The sequence below is a fragment of the Lepidochelys olivacea genome (assembly GCF_965140295.1).
Source record: "Lepidochelys olivacea isolate rLepOli2 genome assembly, chromosome: 8".
Taxonomy (NCBI): domain Eukaryota; kingdom Metazoa; phylum Chordata; order Testudines; family Cheloniidae; genus Lepidochelys; species Lepidochelys olivacea.
In genome coordinates this window covers 75,398,873-75,418,600 of record NC_140418.1, presented here as the reverse complement: position 1 = coordinate 75,418,600, position 19,728 = coordinate 75,398,873, and the positions used below count along the sequence as shown (strand labels likewise).

Sequence of the window (19,728 nt, the reverse complement as noted above, 5' to 3'; positions counted from 1 at the left end):
TGAATCACTTTATCTTAAAATTTACATACATTTTGCTTGCTGGGCTGTTTGTTAACAGAGTGGGTGAAATCCATGTTTCATCATTTACTGTTGTTCTGGAAAACGCCCAATGGTAATTTGCTAACAAAATACCCATATCAAATACGACAATGAGAGTGAGACAACATCACATTTACCATATACAGAATAGTGAAAACAAGTAGCATGAGTCATCTGATTCAAATCAATTTACCATACTGGTCTGATTGTAGCAGGTGATGTGTAGTCTGTTGCCTCAAATGTGAAAGGAGAGAGCTTTTCAGAGGTGGGGTGATGGGGGAAGATGTGTTCTCTGTAAAGGAAAGAAGCATCTCTGATTACACAGAGACTTTGTAAGTACGTTACACTGAACTGCAGATAGCTTTAATCCATAACAGAAGACTTTTCCTCCCCTACCATAGGTAATCTCATAGTTTCATAGATCATAGAGCCAGAAGGGGCCAGAGGGGACCACTGTGATCATCTATTCCAGTGGTTCACAACCTTTCAAAACTATTATACCCCTTTCAGGAGTCTGATTTGTCTTGTGTACTCCCAAGTTTCACCTCACTTAAAAACCACTTGCTTAGAAAATCAGACATAAAAATACAAAAGTGTCTCAGCACACTATTACTGAAAAATTGTTTACTTTCTCATTTTTACCATATATTTTAAAATAAATCAACTGGAATTTAAATATTGTACTTACATTTCAGTGTACAATATAGTACATAGTATGGTATATAAACAAGTATATATAGTATATAAACAAGTCATTGTCTGTATGAAATTAAGTTTGTACTGACTTCGCTAGCGCTTTTTATGTAGCCTGGTGTAAAACTAGGAAAATATCTAGATGAGTTGATGTACCCTCTGGAAGACCTCTGCATATCCACAGGGGTACACATACCTCTGGTTAAGAACCACTGTCCAACCAACTGTAAAACATAGGCCATAGGACTTCACACTCCTGTTTGAACTAGATGCTTTTAGAAAAGCATCCAATCTTGATTTAAAAATTGCCATTGATGGACAATCCACCAAAGACCCTTGGTAAATTGTTCCAATGGTTAATCACTCGCACTGTCAAAAATGTACGCCTTATTTCCAGCCTGAATTTGTCCATCTCCAACTTCCATCCACTGGATCTTGTTATACATTTGAAGAGTCTTCAATCTACCAGACAATCTATCAATTTCCCCCCCCCCCCACATGTAGGTATTTACAGACTGATCAAGTGACCCCTTTACCTTCTCTTAAGGAAACTAAAGAGATTGCACTCGAGTCTTTCACTACAAGGCAAGTTTTCCAATCCTTTAGTCAGTCATTCTCATGGCTCTTCTCTAAACCCTCCCAAATTTATCCACTTCCTTCTTGAACTGTGGAGTCCAGAACTGGACACAATATTCCACTAGTGGTTGCACCAGTGCCAAATACAGAGGTAATATTATGTGTCTTCTCGTACTCAAGATTCCTGTTTATACATCTCAGGATTGCATTAGCCTTTTTGCTGCAGCATTGCATGGAAAGCTCATGTTTAGCTGATTATCCTCCATGAACCCCAATCCTTTTCTGAGTCACTGTTTCCCTGGACAGAGTCTGCCATCTTGTATCTCACTATTCTGTAACTTAAACTAGAGACCCATTTAGCAGTTTTCCATAATATCTGTCTACATAAGTGTGTTTTGCTTATCTTTTAACTTTTCTATTTCTGTAACGTCAATAACATTTACTTTTATTTAATCTAAATGTCATGCGATTGTAGATATACGGTGGCAACAATTTCTGGCAGGTGTCTTGGAAAGATACTGAACTTTGATCTTGGATAAAACTGACTCAGTAATGAGTGGCAATCTCAATACAAGGCCAGGGGCCAAGTGGCTTGTGATATTCCCACTATGAACATTGCCACAAAAGGGACTGACAAGGAAAAATATGGGTACCAGAAAAATCTAAGCAACATGAACATTAGTAGGTTAATGCACAGGCTTTGTAAGCTGTTTAAATTAACAGTCCACATTAAACTTTTCTTTCTATTAAGCTAATAATAAAGAGTTCAAGAACCTACCTCACTGGCCCTAGGTTCAGAAATGCCAGCTCTAATTATAAACCTAAACAAATAAGTTTCATAATATTTCCAAAAGGTCAAGGGCTTCTTACCTTGAACTTGTAAACTGTCTGACCTCAGCAAAATTGGTGCAGATTTTCTAAAGCCGTCACTCGTTAAAAGGGAATTTTGAGATAAATGCTTTGCACAAACATGACTGTGACTATATTCTCCTTTTTTACAACCTCTTACTGTTACAACCACTAATTTACAAGGCAAAAGAAATACAGGTATTTAAAGAGTTTGCCCCTTAGGCAAATAATTCAATGGTTTTAAATTTAAAGACTTCCAATTAATTTCTATTTACCTAAAGCAGCATGTTTCTTTTGAGTGCTAGATCATGATAACCTGCTTTGACCTCCTGCACTTTGCAGGCCACAGAACCTCACCCACCCATTCCTGTAATAGACCCATAACCTCTGGTTGAGTTACTGAAGTCTTCAAATCTGGATTTAAAGACTTCAAGTTACAGAAATTCTACCATTTACCTAGGTCAAACCAGCAAGTGATCTGTGCCCCATGCTGCAGAGGAAGAAAAAAAAAAAAACAACAAAACACCCTAGGGTCTCTGCCATTGTGGCCTGGAGGGAAATTCCTTCCTGATCCCAAATATCACAATCAGTTAGTCCCCGAGCAGGTGGGTGAGACCCACCAGCCAGACACTTGGGAAATAGTCTCTGTAGTAACTCAGAGCCCTCCCCAAATAACAGCCATTGGAGTTATTTGTTAATAGCAGTCTTGCGTGGGCCACATGCCATTGTAGGCAGTCTCATTACATCATCCATTCCATAAACTTATCGCTCAGTCTTGAAACAAGTTAAGTTTTTGCCCCTACTGATCCCTTTGGAAGGCTGTTCTAGAACTTCACTCCTCTGATGGTTAGAAACCTTTGTCTAATTTCAAGCCTAAACTTGTTGACGATGGCCAATTTATATCCATTTGTTCTTGTGCCAACATTGGCCTTAAATAACTCCTCTCCCTCCTTGGCATTTATACCTCTGATGTATTATAGAGAGAAATCTTATCTTCCCTCAGCCTTCATTTGGGAAGGCTAAATTTGCCAAGCTCCTTATGTCTCCTCTCATAAGGAAGGTTTTCCATTCCTCTGATCATACTAGTAGCCTCTCTCTGCATCTCTTCCCGTTTGAATTCATCTTTCTTGAACAAGTGAGAACAGAATTGCACAGAGTGTTCCAGATGAGGTCTAACCAATGCCCTGTATAATGATAAGAACACTTCCATCTCTCTACTGGAAATACCTCGACTGATGCATCCTAGGACTACATTAGCCTTTTTCACAGCTGCATCACATCGTTGGCTCATAATCACCCTGTGGTTGACCAATACATCCAGATCTTTCTTCTCCTCTGTCCCTTCAACTGACATATCCCCCAGCTTATAGCAAAAATTCTTGTTGTCAGTCCCTAAGTGCAGGACCTTGCACTTAACATTACTAAATTTTATCCCATTACTCCAGTTTTCAAGGTCATCTAAATCAGGGGTTCTCAACCAGGGGTACACATACCCCTGGGGATACACAGAGGTCTGCCAGGAAGCACCTAAATTCAGGAAGGTGTTGTCTAGTTTTACAACAGGCTACATAAAAAGCACGAGTGAAGTCAGTACAAACTAAAATTTCATACAATGACCTGTTTATAATGCTGTATATACGATACACTGAAATGTAAGTACAATATTTATATTCCAGTTGATTTTATAATTCTATGGTAAAAAAATAAGAACATAAGCAATTTTTCAGTAATAATCTCACTATTGTATATTTATGTCTGATTTTGTAAGCAAGTAATTTTTAAGTGAAGTGAAACTTGGGCATATGCAAGGCAAATCAGGCTCCTGCAAGGGGTACAGTCGACTGGAAAGGTTGAGAACCACTGATCTAAATCTTTGATGATATTCTGGTCCTCCTCCAAATTGGCAACACCTCAATTGTGTGTCATCTGCAACTTTATTAGCACACTCCCACTTTTTGTGCTAAGGTCATTAATGAAAATGTTAAATAAGATTGGTCCCAAGACCGATCTCTGAGAAACTCAACCAGTAACCTCCCTCCAGCCAGACAGTTCACCTTTCACTATGACCCACAGTAGCCTCCTCTTTAACTAGGTCCTTATCCATCTTTCAATTCTCGTATTAATCCCCATCATCTTCAATTTAACTAATAATTTCCTATGTGGGAAATGCCTTACTGAGATCCAGGTAGATCAGATCTGCTACATTTCCTTTGTCTAGAACAGTGGTTCTTAACCTAGGGTGCGAGACATGCCAGATTTTTTTAGAAGGTAAATCATCGAAAATACAAATTAAGCACAGGCACGTAAGTACAACTACTTTGTTTCATCAAACCTATGTATTTATTAACAATACACATTTTTATTGATTACTGTAATATACAAAAAATACAGATATCTAGGTTTAAAGAACTGACCTACTTCAACGATTTTTAATAAGGGGTGCGAGAACATATTTTGAGAACCAAAGGGGTGCTGGCTGCAGTAAAGGTTAACCACCACTGGTCTAGAAGACCAGTTAACTTCTCAAAGAAAGAGATCAGGTTGGTCTAACACAATACACCATTTGTAAAACCTTGTTGTATTTTATCCCAATAACAGTTTGCCTCTATATCCTTAACGAGTTTCTCCTTCAAAATTGGTCACAGTAGGACCCGGTTACAGTTATTATTATTATTTTCAAAGGTTTTGAACATAGTTTGGTGCACACCCAACAGCTTCTGTATGTTAAACAGAACCAGAAATTGGGAACAACTAATTGTATGAAATTCTTCAGTTAATTCAGACTAAAGGGGCCGCTAGCAACATCCATTATTGCCCATAACTCCCCACCACCACAAGGCCCCACTGAAATTAAAATCTCAATTATATTAGAAATGTGGGTTTAGGAAGTACTCTTCTGCAGCAATAGCCAGGAGCACCAGGGCAGGGATAGGCCCAGCCAGAGCCCCATGGAAATTAGCAGGACAAGCTCTCCACCTCCAGTCACGAGGCCTTAGTAGTCCCCCTTCCCCAGCCATATGGGCTGGGAGATGAAAGTCAGACCCCCCAGGGGGTGGGAGGAGCCATCCCTAAAAGCAGCAAGGGAGGAAGAGGCCCAGGGCCCCAACTCTCATCCACTGCCCACCCTCCCCCATATACTCATGATGTCAGCGAACGGCTCTAAACGTTGTGAAGTCTGGATGCTATTTTCTGTCCGCTGACTGGCTATTTGCCTTGACCTCCTTTCCCCTTTCCTTTCCTTCGAAGTCCCTCACCTTCCTGTCTCCTCTCCCTTTTCTTCCACTCTCCCCTCATCTCCCCTCCCTGCACCCCCCCCCGCCCTGAGACCCCAAGCTCACCTATCGGGGCCTGATCCAGTAGGTGATGTCAGAGCATGCATACCAGATTGGGCCCCGCAGAGGAGATAGGTGTAGGAATGCCATTCTTTCCCCAGTTCATGAATAGGAAACAGAACCAAGTCAGGAACCCATCACCACCCTGATCCCTCTGTTTATACACTGCACCCCTTATCACCACCACATTTTACGTCATTTTTTATGGTAAGCACTCTGCAGCAGGGATCACATCTTATGTGTTTTTACAGCACCTAGGTCTGGACCCCACGGTACTAGCCCGAGATCTTTGTGCACTATCACAATATCAAAATAAAACAAATAATTATTTTAACAACATATATATGAAGCATCTCTCAGAAATTCTTTGCACCTCTGCACAGTTATTTGGTTTAATTTTATCATCTTTGAAACTTGTTTCGGAATTATATTAAAATGTATACTATATTTCCCTTTAAATTATGCTCTGCTTTGATGGCTTTTTACCGTTCTTTGTTCTAGGAAGTCTGTTTTATTAAAATTCCAAAAGCAGAGCAAAGCCAAAACTATGTTATGCATACATGCAGCTAAAGTTACTATCCAACTTTGCTAATTTTTAATATACAGCCTGTTTCTCTTAACATGTTTGCTTCTGTGTCTTGATAACAAGCTATGAATTGATTATTTTTGATAAATGTTTGCAAATACCTGTATGTTTAAGGAAATGTAAGACGAATCATCATCAAAGGCTTTGTCTGGGTCCAAGTCAATAAAAGTTATGGCATTTTTTAGATCTTACATTCGATGGGCCAAATACCACATGGAAACAACTAGCCCAGACTCTTGTGTCCATGAAGATCCTACTGCACAAATGGGGTCTATATTAATAAGGTGCTCAGCATAGATACATCTGATATAAAGTATTGACTTCAGGATTTGGCTGTGATACAGTTCACATGCTTGCTGGTCCCTAGACTGGTTAAACTGCAAGAATATTACCATGATTTGAATTCTCTGTGGGAAATGTAATTGCATGGTCTGTTTGTGGAACTGTGGCTCACTGAAAATTAATTTTCATTTTCTGAACACAGGTATCAAGACCTTCACAAAAGGTGGACGAGGGACTTGAACTGAGGATCTTTCACATCCAAGCTGAGTACACTAACTGCTAAGCTAAAAGTTAGGAGGGAAGGCCTCCTTACCCACACTACTGTGTTGTGTAAGCTCACCTATTGGGGCCTGACCCAGTAGGTGACAGAGTATGCATACCAGATTGGGCCCAGCAGAGTAGATAGGTGTAGGAACGCCAATCTTTCCTCAGTTCATGAATCGCTCAGGGACTTCGGTGTCTGGATGAGAAGCAGAGGGCTGTAATGTGCATGCCCAGAGGCAGAAACAGAAATTTACTGCAAAAAGTAACGTTTACTGCAAAAAGTTTAGGCACCTACAGGGTTAGACGGCAGCTGAGCTGGGGTTTTGTGAATCCCAGCAGGGCCTGGTTCTGGGATTTAGGCACGTAAAGTGACAGTTGGATGCTCAAGTCCTTTTGTGAATCTAGCTTAGCCTACCCTGGATTTTCCTTAATCAGGGAAGACTCCTGTTGAAGTTCATAGGAGATTTTCCAGAGAAAGGACTAAATGAAAAGTGAGAAAGGATGGTCCTATAAATTTGGGAGTGGATGTTTTATGCAAATTTATAGGGGATAACTCATATCTCATGTAGATGGCAACCATATGCAAGAGGATTTAGCCATAAAATGTCCTTTGCCTGCTTGCTTCTTGCTTTTTTTTGCCCCCCCCCCATTTTTTTTTTTTTGGTGTGCTCAGTAGAGAAATGGTTACAGCTAACATTACTTTGAGGACCTATTTGTAACCCTTCTGCCCGTCAGAGTTGCAGCAACAAGGGCCGGGTTCAGTATCTAGGGGTTCCATTCCAATAACACAATGCAAAACCGGCTCAAGCCCCCACCCAGTGACCTGGGACAATTATATACCACCCCTGCTGGGCGCCCCTAAGAGGCAATACTTCCCCTCTCGGAAGCACAAAGTCTGAGTGTAGCAAAAGCCTTTTATTAACAGAGAGAAACAATGTGGCATTATGTTGGGGAAACACCACCAACAGGATTCATGACACAACCCATGAGCAAAAAATCCACCCCAAGCAAACTGGGCCATGTCCTTTCCCTTTGATTCTTGAGTCCAGCAACCCAAAAGTCAACCAAAGTCCCAAAAGTCCAACAACCCAAACGTCTCTGTCCCTGGTCAGTGCAGCCCCAGAGTTCAAAAGTTTATCTGCAGAGTTTTACCTCCCCACCTGGGTGGAGATGGGGGGGGGCGTTAAAGGGCACCTTCCGTGGTCCAAAGCAGATTGCCTCACCAGCCGTCCCACAAATCGCTCTGCTCTGCCAGCCACCCCATGAGCTGCCCCAGCCATCCCGCAAGCTGCTCCGCAATATATCTTCAGGGCCCCCCCACACTTAACACTCAGTGATTTCAGCTCTTAGTAATTTTAGCTCTTTTGTGATTTCAGTTTGCCATAGAGAAGCCTCAGTGATGGTGCACCATTGGCCCAAAGTGAATTCAACTCAGCAGCCTGTAACTAGACTCTAAGGGAATCAAAATTAGCTCTGATATTCCATACTGGAGAGAGGAGGAGGTGCAATAGGTATGTAGGGCCCTCACCAGGGGCCCATACCACCAGGTATTAATACCTGTCCACAGCCTCTCTCAATTCATTGAGTTTTGGAACCCATGTCCCTTGCCTAGTGAGTGCTACTTAGTTGATGGCGAGTCCCTCCATCATAACAAAAGGCCAAGTACAGTTCCACTGTCCTTGAGTCACATAATCAGGATAACAATTTATTTTTCCTGCCCCAATAACAGAGGAACTGGGGATCCCACAGCAACCAAAGTGACCATTTGGGCAGCTATGGGCTCATGCTAGGTGGGGTGGGTGTGCCTATGCAAATCAGATCAACCCCTGAAGTTCTTTGCCACAACTCGCCACCAGATGTCAGGGTGGAGCTCATCCTGACTCTGCTTACATCTTTACTCCAACGAGACCCTGCCCCACGTCCTGTGCAGCTGTAAGCCCCATTCCAGAGCCTGGCAGCTGCTCCACAATGCCATCCAGAACCGCCTGGTAAAAGCCATCGCAACACGCCTGGGGGAGGTCGCCGTGAACTGCACCATCCCCGGTACTGACAGCCAGTTGCGACCTGACATGGTAGTCACTGACAAGGCCCAGAAAAAGATCATCCTCGTTGACGTCACGGTCTCCTTTGAGAACAGGACCCCAGCCTTCCGTGAAGCCCAAGCTCATAAGCTGGAAAAATAAGCCCCCCTGGCCAACACCCTGAGAGCGAAGGGCTACAAGGTGCAGAGGGATGCCCGGATCGTCGGAGCCCTGGGCGCTTGGGACCCCTTCAATGAGCGTGCACTGCGGACCTGTGGGATCAGTCGACGCTACACACAGCTCATGTGGCGTCTCATGGTCTCGGACACCATCAATGGACCAGGGACATCTACAATCAGACACATCACCATCCACCGACAGTACCAGGAGGTATGAGTCGGTACAACATCGTGCATCAACTATGAAAAAGGGACAGAGACTTTTTCCATTGGACCATATGAACTGGAAACAAACTCACTGAACATTAAATCTCACCAAATGAGGGTAAATCCATCCTCATCATCGTATCTACTCATTATACTCCACACCTGAACATAGCCATTATATGAACATACCCCCATATCTCACTGTCTGTGCTTTGACCCGTTAACCTTTTACCCCCAATCGGGGAGATTACAGATTATGTATTCACACCCCTTGATAATCTGTACCTTATTCCTTGATAACCAGAAACTTCTATGCTTAAACTCTGTACCGTTTTCTTTTTATTTCAACATCTTAATAAAATTATTAAATCTGTAAAATATGGCAGAACGTCACTTCTCTAAGATATAAATAACTTCAATTTTGAAGGTAACCACAACAAATATAAAACATACAGTTTACACAGTCAAAATGTGCAAACGAAACTTCAGTTTGGGGCTATGCCCTGAAGTAACCAAAGGGGGAAGAAAAAACCCCCCAAAAAACAAAAACAAAAACAAAACAGGAACCTAGCCTGAAAGCAAACCATCTAGGGAAGAAGAAACTGATTGATGTGCTCTCTTTCCATCTGCCCTGATCTATGTTTTGTTTAGGAATTTCTCTGTTAAACATTAAGCATGTATTTTTCTTCATTCTCTGACAAACACAAAATGCAGCCTGTTACCAGCGACTCCCATTCCTCCCGCCCCCAAAAAAGTGGACAGATTATTTTTTTGTTCTTGTTTTCTTTCTTCCCTTCTTTCCAAGCGCCCCTCCCTTTTAAATATATGCTGTTTTCCATATATCATTGGATTTGTCTTGTACTGTTCTGAGATAGTGATATTTAAGGAAGCGAGAAATGTAGCTCTGCAAGAGTTAACCAACTCTGTATTTTGTTAATGCTCTGACCAGCTGTTTCTTGTTAACTGTAACAGAAGAGAGCATGCACATTGGTGGCTAACTCATTTTCCACAATACTAAGAAGTTAAACAATTCAAGTCCAGGACATCAGCGTGCTGTTCTCCCAAATCAGCATTAGCTACGAAAGGAGAACCGATGTGGTCTTTCTATGAAAGCACAATGGCCCTTCTCCTTGAAAAATCTTTCACGCCATTTTATTCATTAAGGGGAGGTAGGGAAGGGAGTTAATTCATGATCTAAGTCATATGTGTCTAATAGAGATACATGTATTATAAAGAATGTATCCCAATGATCACTGCAACTTGGATAAACACCTAATGGAAATATAAAACTGATTAAAGTTTAATTGAAAACACAAATGTTCACAAACAGTATATTAGAAGTTCATCTCTTGCTAAGACCTTGTTAAAGTGGGAGGTCTATTCCTGCACTGATTAGAGAATAACACTTTCTTGTTATGCTCCCTTAGCGAGCAAAGTGTATTTATTCTCACTGGACTTTGATTAGAATTATTTAGAACTAAAAAGGTCTCCAAAATATATGTTTTGGACATATTATTTTTTAGTGCTTGGTGCCCAAAGTCCCGCAGTGCCTTAAAACAAAACAAATTATAATAAAAAAATCCAAACAATCGCTTAGTTGTTCCAATGCTTATGGTTAGATTCCCACATTTACAATCAATTGAGTATTGCATCTGTATTGAAATATACACACACTGGGTTGACTGTAGAGCAGGCAAGAAGGTCATGGAAGCCTATTTTTAATATCTTGGATTTTATGTTTGATTCCATCAAATCATTAGGATTTGAGGTTCTTGACGCTGCCACAGATGGAAAAAAAAGAATTTGGTTTGGTATGAAGTAGAAGGTGATGGTCCTGTTACCTGGACACACATTTAGTTATAGCCTTAGTTATGGCAGTGCACACATATAGAAGAGTGAATTTGAAGACAGATTATAGTGGTCCTCAAGCCATGATTTGTCACCAAGCATTAGTGCAAATCAAGTCACACCCTGACCTTGATTAAACTCAAGCAACCCTAGCATAATGGCATCCTGGTCCCAGACTAGGGCTGCAAGATGCTATGGTAATACACATCATGCAAAATAATAATGAAGTTTGCACATGTGCAATGAGTGGAGAGTGTGCTCGTGTGATTTCAATTTTACACTTTGTACTAAACTAACTTCTGAAAGATTGTATCCAGTAATCACAGGTACAGCGGTATGTTTACTTTTATTCGTTTGTACAGTAACAGTAAGTTTAAAATTTTTCACATTACCAGTGACTGAAATTATTCTCACATGCATTTTCTGAACATGTACAAAGTCCTTAAGAGATAGCAAAGATGCTGAGAGTTCAAAGGCTGTGCCAAATTATGTTTTGCATTTCCCCCATATAAAGAGATCTACACACAGCTGCAGTCTCTCTCATACACGTGCAAATGTGGGTTTAACTCTGGGTTTAGATAAGGTATTGCAGTTGTGTGGGGTGGCTTATTAACAAAACAAAATTTTCTTCCATATAGCAAGATTAGTGCATGGGCTTTTTATACTCTTGCAGTACTGTAAACAATTTGAGAGGCCTAAAAGGTTGTCCATGTACTTTGAAGCTGTCACTTTCCCCCACAAAGGGCATAGAAAGCACACACAGAGAGCATTAAGCAATATGAGTAACATGACCTCCTGCTAAACATTAGAAATACATGTACAAGCTATTATTACTGAGTCAGCACTCAGCTGGGGCAGTTCCCACCATAAAATCAGTTTTGCAGGAATTTATACCTGCTGATATTACATCAGACTGATCACTGCCTTACAAGTTGCACACCAGATTCAGGGGACTCAGCAAGCTGGACTCCACTTACTAGTGTCTCCCACCTAGAACCTAGTGGGAAGAGATCGGTCCTCCGCTCAAGGCTGGGTCCTTCTGAACTGAGCTTCTCCCATTCAAGGCTCCTTCTCAGAGACTGGTATGCCTCACGGATGGGGCCTGCCTGAGTCCTCAGCTGCTTTTTAGCCCATTCTCACCTGCTATGGGGTTTGTGTACCCCATCACAAGGAGATTCTAACTCTAAAAACCCTTGAATTAATGTAGTGCCAGACACAGGCCTGTTCGTCATCCCAACAGAGTCAGTGGTAAAACCTCCACTTACTTCAATGAAATCAGGACCCCACTGTATTTTATTTGCATGTCACAAGATGCATGATAAATTAAAGATTATATAATGCAGAAGTTGTCTTCTGATTGTCTCAGTTTCTCATTTCCTTTGTGCTCTACAAAAGAAACATCCTTGTTTCCAGTTTGAGAGGGAAAGACTAGCATTGCCTAACAACGACCTTTTCCTTGGTAATCAAGAAATGGTACAGATACAGGTCTAAAGGGACATTTTCATCTGGAAAGATGGTACGAGCAACATGCAACTTCAAGGGAGAAAAATGGGGAGGGAGGATTCCTTAATGATCAAACTGAGAACAGGGAATTTGGTTCAGCTGGAAAAAAATAAATCCTTACTTTAAGCACAAACACACTTGTTGGGTTAGGAAATGGCAGGCCACCAAATTATCTGCCATGTTTGTTTGTAGTGGGTTTTTTTCTTTTGTAGCTGTGTTGGTCCCAGGACATGACACAGACAAGGTAGGTGAGACAATACCTTTTATCGGACCAACTTGGTGAGATAATTCCTCACCTACCTTGTCTCTCCTGTGTCCTGGGACCAACACAGCTATAAGTATGGTTGTGCTTAAAGCAAGGATTTATTTTTTTCCAGCTAAACCAAATTCCCTGTTCTCAGTCTAGCAAAGTTCCAATTATGTTAGTAACTAAATGTATTAGAAGTTAGTATTCAAGTGTATCCCTAACCACCATCTTTATAACTGCCCATGACAGTCACTAACAATGCAGCCACATGATTAATAAAGCCAGCTGCAATTTTCACTCACTGGAAATTGAAACAGACACCAAAAATAAACACAGGGTAATCCCATTTCCATTGCATGCATTTATTTTGTTTATATTAAGAGACTACAATTTAACTGCATTGTTGGAATTAAATGTTCCTGAGATTATCTGAGAGATTAGAAGGCTGGTTGTTTTAAAGTCCAAGTCATTTAAATGCACATGTATATTTTAGAAATATTACAAGCAACCACACACACATTAGGAATACATCACTCAGACGATATATCAACATATTCCTGTGATATCAGAGACACAAGGTCGATGAGGTAATATCTTTTAATAAACCGACTTTTCTTGATGAAACATCCTGGGATATCAACATTTACATTATTGACAACAAAGTATTAGAACTAGGAGAAACAACACGCCCTGACATAAGATAGCAAAAAGTAGGAGTGTCACAGATGTGATCCACTTTATCTCTGGGAAAGAGGGATTATGCTTATTGGGTCACTCTGAAGAATTTGACCCTCGATAGCAACCTCTCACTTAACGGACTATTTCACTGGCTAAAACTGCACCAGCTATGGCTTGCGTGACAAAAATTAAGGATGGAATAACTAATGAAAAGCGGGACTGGGTGCGTGTGGGAAGGGAATACATATGGAAAAGAAATTACCAAATCAAGACAATCAAGCAATCAGGTAGTCAACAGCTCAGCACAAAATCCCGAAAGCTAATTCCTTCGGGGAATCCCAGGAATGAGCTATATGAATCTGAAATCCCCCCAAAAGCTCTTCCACCACTAAATCTTTAAAGATATAGCAACATGTGATCACATCTGAGGCCAACACATGCTGACTCTGGGGGAAATCAGAGATCAAATCTTGAACTCATCCCTACTTGCAAGTACTGGCTGCACTACAGAAGAAGCAGACTGAATCCCCAGGGAAGAGTGCCTCGTGTTATTCAGGAAAAAAGCCTCTCATGTAGTTCATGTGTGCCAATGCATGGGCCAGCACTGAAAAGTTCCCAAAGGAGTCACAGCCAGACCTTTCCAGCTGGAGAGAGAACGGCTGTAATCAAAAACACTGAAAGGAGTTGGGGAAATGGAAAGAAAGTGATACCCAGAAGATCCCCCAGAATATAAAGTAATAAATGATCATCTAGTCTCACAGTTTGTCCATTTAGAAAACAAATCCAGCTCTAAGAAATTCTCATTTCTTTGCTCAAGAAAAAGTTAAGACTCTCTTAAGATCACAACAGGTACTTGAACACTCGACCTTTAAAATCATTATTAAGTACAATATTATTTCTTTAGGGAGTGCACAGGCCAGGGAAGTAGTGTGGTGCAGTGGAGTGGGTACGGGACTAGGACTTGGGAGACCTGGGTTCTATTCCTGGCTCTACCATGGACCTGCTGGGTGACCTTGGGCAAGTCACTTCATCTCTCTGTGCTCTAGTGGGCATGTGTGGCTGCCAGGCAGTTCATGTAGGCAAAGGAAAACTGTTTTCAAATCAAGAATGTCAGAGTAACCAGTCGATTTGTAAAAGTTGTGCCAATCACACAGGCTCTATGGGTCACTGGCTCTATGGGTCAACACAGCTAGCCCCAGCTAATGAGACACAATAGGTAGATTTATGCAAGGATAAGGGTCCTGCAACTGGCCCAGATGAACTAACTTGGGCTGACTCGGCTAAAAATCACTGTGTAGACATTTGGGCTTGGGTTGGAGCCAAGATTGGGACCCTCCACCCTGGCAGGGTCTTGGAGCTCAGGTTCCCGACTGAGCCTGAACATCTATACAGTGATTTTTCAGTCCTGGAGTCCAAGCCCCATGAGCCCAAATCAGCTGTCCAGGGCCAACCACAGGTTTATCATCCCTGTGTAGACATACCCAGTGAAGTGAGTGAGCACCCACAATGGGATTCCTCATGGAGGAAATATTTCCTCTGTAAACAAATACCACACACAGTTTTTATGTATAACATTTGCTTAAGGCATTTCAAGTGAAGAAAAAAACAGAAGAAATAGCTGGTTCTGTTATGCCTTTTCTACATACAGAAAGATTTAACAAAGCTAATAAATAGCTCAACACTGAGAAAAGTTTAATTAGAATTCTTTTCTTCTGAATCACGTCAATAAAGTCAAGGATTGGTCTGGTATTCGTAAGTGTTGACTTACGCACATACTTCTCACTGCAGATGTACAGCTGAGATCCTGTAAATATAACATAGGGCTAGAAAATTATACACAGTGGTATCTTAGGCCTGAAACTGGTTTAAGAGATCTGGTTTTGCTTATTTTATATAAAGGGCAGAAGAGAAAGTTTATCAGATTACACAAACAACGGAATAGGATTTTTTGGTGTCATTTTCATGCCATTAATAGCAAAAATAATATTTCCAGTAACACTGAACTTTTTGCATTAATAATGTGAATCTACTGCTATTGCAGAGGCTACAGCTGAAGTAAACCAGCTTGCCTCCTAACAAGAAACACTTAGGAAGTATTTAATTAATGCAGTTCAGGAGATTTTGCTTTTAAAAAAGAAAACACATGAAAGAAATTCCCTCTGATAATGCATATTTTAGCCCTCCAACTTCCATCTGTGAAGATATCTGGTATCAGAGAGATCAAACATTAGTGCCTGTAGAAATGAAGGGGAATGCAGGGAACAATATGGACATGAGCACTATTTCAGCAAGAAAAACAACTATTATTGGCCGAGATCCAAAAAGCAATCGAGACGGGTAAGGTTCAACCTACCAATTTCTTGCCAACAGTTTTCTTGCCAATTTTCTCAAACAAGCATCAGTTTTTCAGATTGAGCTTCAATGGTAAAATATACCCGAAAACAATTAATAAATTACTGCTTTGAATTCATTAGCACTATACAATGAAACTCTGCCAGACAGTTTTGGTACAACATTTCAGAGCCTAATTAAATGTACTTTTAAACTGAGGAAAACTGGTACCCAGAATAAGCGTTTTAGGAAGTGTGAAGTTAATGAATCTTTGAACTGCCCCATTCTCTCTAAAGGTCAAGTTTGCCCCAGTGCAGACAGCCCAGACAATTTAAACCTCACTTAAGAGTCCTTACCATGTAACTCAAGCAGTGCATGAGATCTTGTGCAGGCCATATGCACAGGTGCAGGGTCATCCTAAGTGATCTGTTAGGAATGAGTTTTAGTATGGCTCTTCCTAAAAAGTGATGTTTAAATTATGGATGGGACTTTAGACCATAAAATCAATAAAAACTTTTTAGGGCATCATAAATAATTCACAATTTCCCCATTTTTCAAAACCTTTCCCTACCTGAAAGCACAGAGAATTTCTACACTCCTGCATACATATGCATACACAATTAACTTTGACTAAAAAAAAATTAGAGGATGGGAACAAGAAGTCTGGTAATATTTTCATTATACCCTTTGCCATTTTCATGCCTTAAAAAAATGGAGAAATATGAAGAATTAGGAGATCATTAAATAAAATAGCAGCAGCACTTAATTTGATCCAAGTGAAACCCACACACCTTCTGGATATGGTGTTCTGTCCCATCTAGTGGCACCAAGACCACTTAGAGAGATAAAATTAGTCTGCTAACTAGGGTGAGCAGATCGCAAGAGTGAAATATCAGGACAGACTGAGCAAGCACAGGGGGGGGGGGCGAGGAGGAGGGTAGAAGAGAGACAGACACAGGTGCACAGCCCCAACTGGAGCCAGAGGCACACTGGTCCACTTGGCCCTGTGCTACCAGTGTGCCTCTTCCTCTTCGGGGTGGGCCCATGTTGCACCACACAGCTCCCCTGCCCAGAACCCCCCTACAAGCCTTCCACCACAAATGCACAGTGCTGTGCACATACACAGCGCGCCCAGCGCCCCCCTGCCCACAGCCCCACCACAGCTGCCCAGCACCCCACACAGAACCCCCCACTCTCTAGTTTCCCAATACACACAGATTTCCGCTCCCTGCCCTTCCCCACAACTACACAATGCCCCACACAGACTCCCACTGCCCAGTGCCCTGACACACACAGATCTCCCCCACTTCCCAGCACCCTCCAACAGGACCCCATTGCCCAGCACCCCAAAACACACAAACCTCCCCCACTGCCCAGCGCCCTCCCCCCACACCTCCCAGACACTCACTCCACCACACCCTGCCCCCTTTCCTGGCCGCACTCACCAGCCCTGCTGGGAGATCTCTGGCTCCTAGGGTCAGAGCGGCGAGGGGGCTCTCTAGACTCTCCACATGCTGCGTCTACCACAAGCGCGAGTTCCATGGCTCCCACTCGCCAGGAAAAGCGCCAATGGGAGCTGCCGGAGCCACAGAGCGGGGCTTGCAGGCGCCAGCAGCATGCAGAGCACCCCCTTCCCTCCCCCCAAGAGCCAGAGAGACCTGCCAGGGGGTGAGGTGGGGAGTCCCGGCAGTGCTTACCTGGGGCGGCTTCCGTCCTGGGAGGCATCCGGCAGGCAGGTGCCTAAGGCTCCTAGGGTCATGGGGCAGAGGGGGTACGGAGGGCTCTCTGCCCGCTCCTGGTGCCTGCAAGCACTGCCCCTGCAGCACACGGCGCTCCTGCCAGCTGCTGTCCGGACGGTCCCGATATCGGGACAAAGGACAAGTCCCCTAAAATCGGAACTGTCTCGATAAAAATCGGGATGTCTAGTCACCCTACTGCTAACAGCCAATTGGCTTTTAGCTCATGCTGTAGAGGCTCATACACTAAGCTCCAGAGATCCCAGGTTTGATCCTGCCCGCTGACAAGCAGGGTCTGTCGGCGTTACGCAAGCACTTTACAGACATTAAATTAACCCTCCCATATCCCTGTAAAGTAGGTAGGCAGGCTAACATGCCCATTTTACAGCTCAACCCCCTCAACAAAAATACTGTGCCCTCTATTGTGGAAAGTCTTCTCACTTTTCAGAGAATTCTCCAGAGTAAACCAAATATAGAAAGAAGAAAATGTAAGCACTTCAGCCTTTTTTGCCTCTTTTCTTCTTCACTGACCTCTGCATTTCCACTTTGACAGAAGTTTTGGAAAAAAAAAAAAAAAAGGCACCACTGCATGATGCAAGCTGCTATTTATACCCATCTTGGATGATCACACGTGCTCTAGTGCAGTGGTTCTCAACCAGGGGTACATGTACCCCTGGGGGTACACAGAGGTCTGCCAGGGGGTACATCAACTCAGAAAGATATTTGCCTAGTTTTATAACAGGCTACATAAAAAGCACTAGCGAAGTCATTACAAACTAAAATTTCATACATACAATGATTTGTTTATACTGCTCTATATACTATACACTGAAATGTAAGTACAATATTTATATTCCAATTGATTTATTTTATAATTATATAGTAAAAAGTAAGCAATTTTTCAGTACTATTGTGATGTGACACTTTTGTCTTGTTCTGTCTGATTTCGTAAGCAAGTAGTTTTTCAGTGAGTCAACTTGGGGGTATGCAAGAGAAATCAGTCTCCTGAAAGGGGTCCAGTCGTCTGGAATGGTTGAGAGCCGCTGCCCTAGTAAAATAGGTATACCACTCTGCGAATGAGCAAAATTATAACACAACACACAGGCACAAGTCTATGTAGCTTGAAGAGGATTTCAAGGTTGAAACAGGTTTTCATAAACCAGGCTGAGGTGGAAGGATCAATAAATATAGACTAAAGCTGGATTTGCTCCTCAATAAATAATAATAAAAAGCCTTTATAGCTGCATAAGCACCAAGCAAATGTTTAGAATCTAATGGATCACAGTGAAAATTCTGCCTGAAGGAAGGTGAAAAGTGGAGAAAAGAATGATAAAATAAATAATAAAATAAAAATTTCACTCCCTTTTGGTTCTCAACACCACTTTTTTTTCAAACAAGGAAAGTAAGGTTTCTTGAAGAGGAAAAAGGGCAAATTCCACAAAACTTTCTGCTGCATAAGCTTTGAATTTCTTCATTCGTGACTCCTTCGGTGTACTACTTTTTCATAATTAACAGGGCTGGAAATATATTCTCAGTTTACCACTTATCCTGCGAGGTAGAATCCCCCTTTTAACAACTGCTTCTTAACAAGTCCCACAATGCAGCAGCTGCCAGATAGATAATGAAACAATAGCTCCATGTTCCATAAATTGTAACAAGTACAACTATCTTTCATGCAATTATATGCAACCATGGCTATTGTCATTTTGGATCAAATTAATCCAATCCCCAATTAAATTCTACTGACTTCAAATGAACCTACACCCAGGAGGAATCTGGCCTAATGTCTTCAAATAACAGAAAACTGAAGAATATCATTTTTGTACTAAAATATATTTTTCCTCAAAATTCATCTGTGCTAGGATACATGGACTGAGGAATTTAAAATTCCATTTATTCTGTCATTAACAAAAGAAGATTCTAGACAGCAAAAAGTCAGTGCAAGACATACATCTGGCACAATGTTGGCACATGCAAATATTATTCCAGTGGAAAAGACAAGAACTGTGGGATCTCAATAACAATTTTAATGAGAACATCATGATAGTGATTGTTTTTCCAACAGCAGATGCTCCATTTCTCATTAAGACGCTTACAACCATATTCCAATTTCTTTTTGGTATTACTGTATGTGTAGCCTGATTTCTCCTCCAGACATTCTATACTGTTTGACAAGCATGCGTGTTCTATACACAGTATTCAGAGCTCTACAGGCTGTCAGTTGTTTGGGCACACCGTGTCATGGGGACTATCTTTAAGTGGTCACATTAAGAAAACAAACAAGACTATCCAGAAGATCCATGGAGACAGACCTACTGAAGAGGCTCAAGAAGTTCTACTGGAAGAATTTATACTAT

The 19,728-nt window shown here is 41.7% G+C and overlaps 1 protein-coding gene across 7 annotated transcripts in view; it reads right to left on the bottom strand.

The window, feature by feature from the left end:
- TGFBR3 (transforming growth factor beta receptor 3) overlaps positions 1-19,728 on the bottom strand; it is a 179,190-nt gene that overhangs the window by 128,991 nt on the left and 30,471 nt on the right. For 5 of the 7 annotated variants that reach the window (XM_084637452.1, XM_084637454.1, XM_084637455.1 and 2 more), the window contains exon 3: positions 233-331. The exons of the other annotated variants lie outside the window; for them this stretch is intronic. In XM_084637452.1, coding sequence (XP_084493578.1) covers positions 233-331 — 99 coding nt within the window. The remainder of the gene's footprint in view (positions 1-232; positions 332-19,728) is intronic. 7 annotated transcript variants of the gene reach the window in all.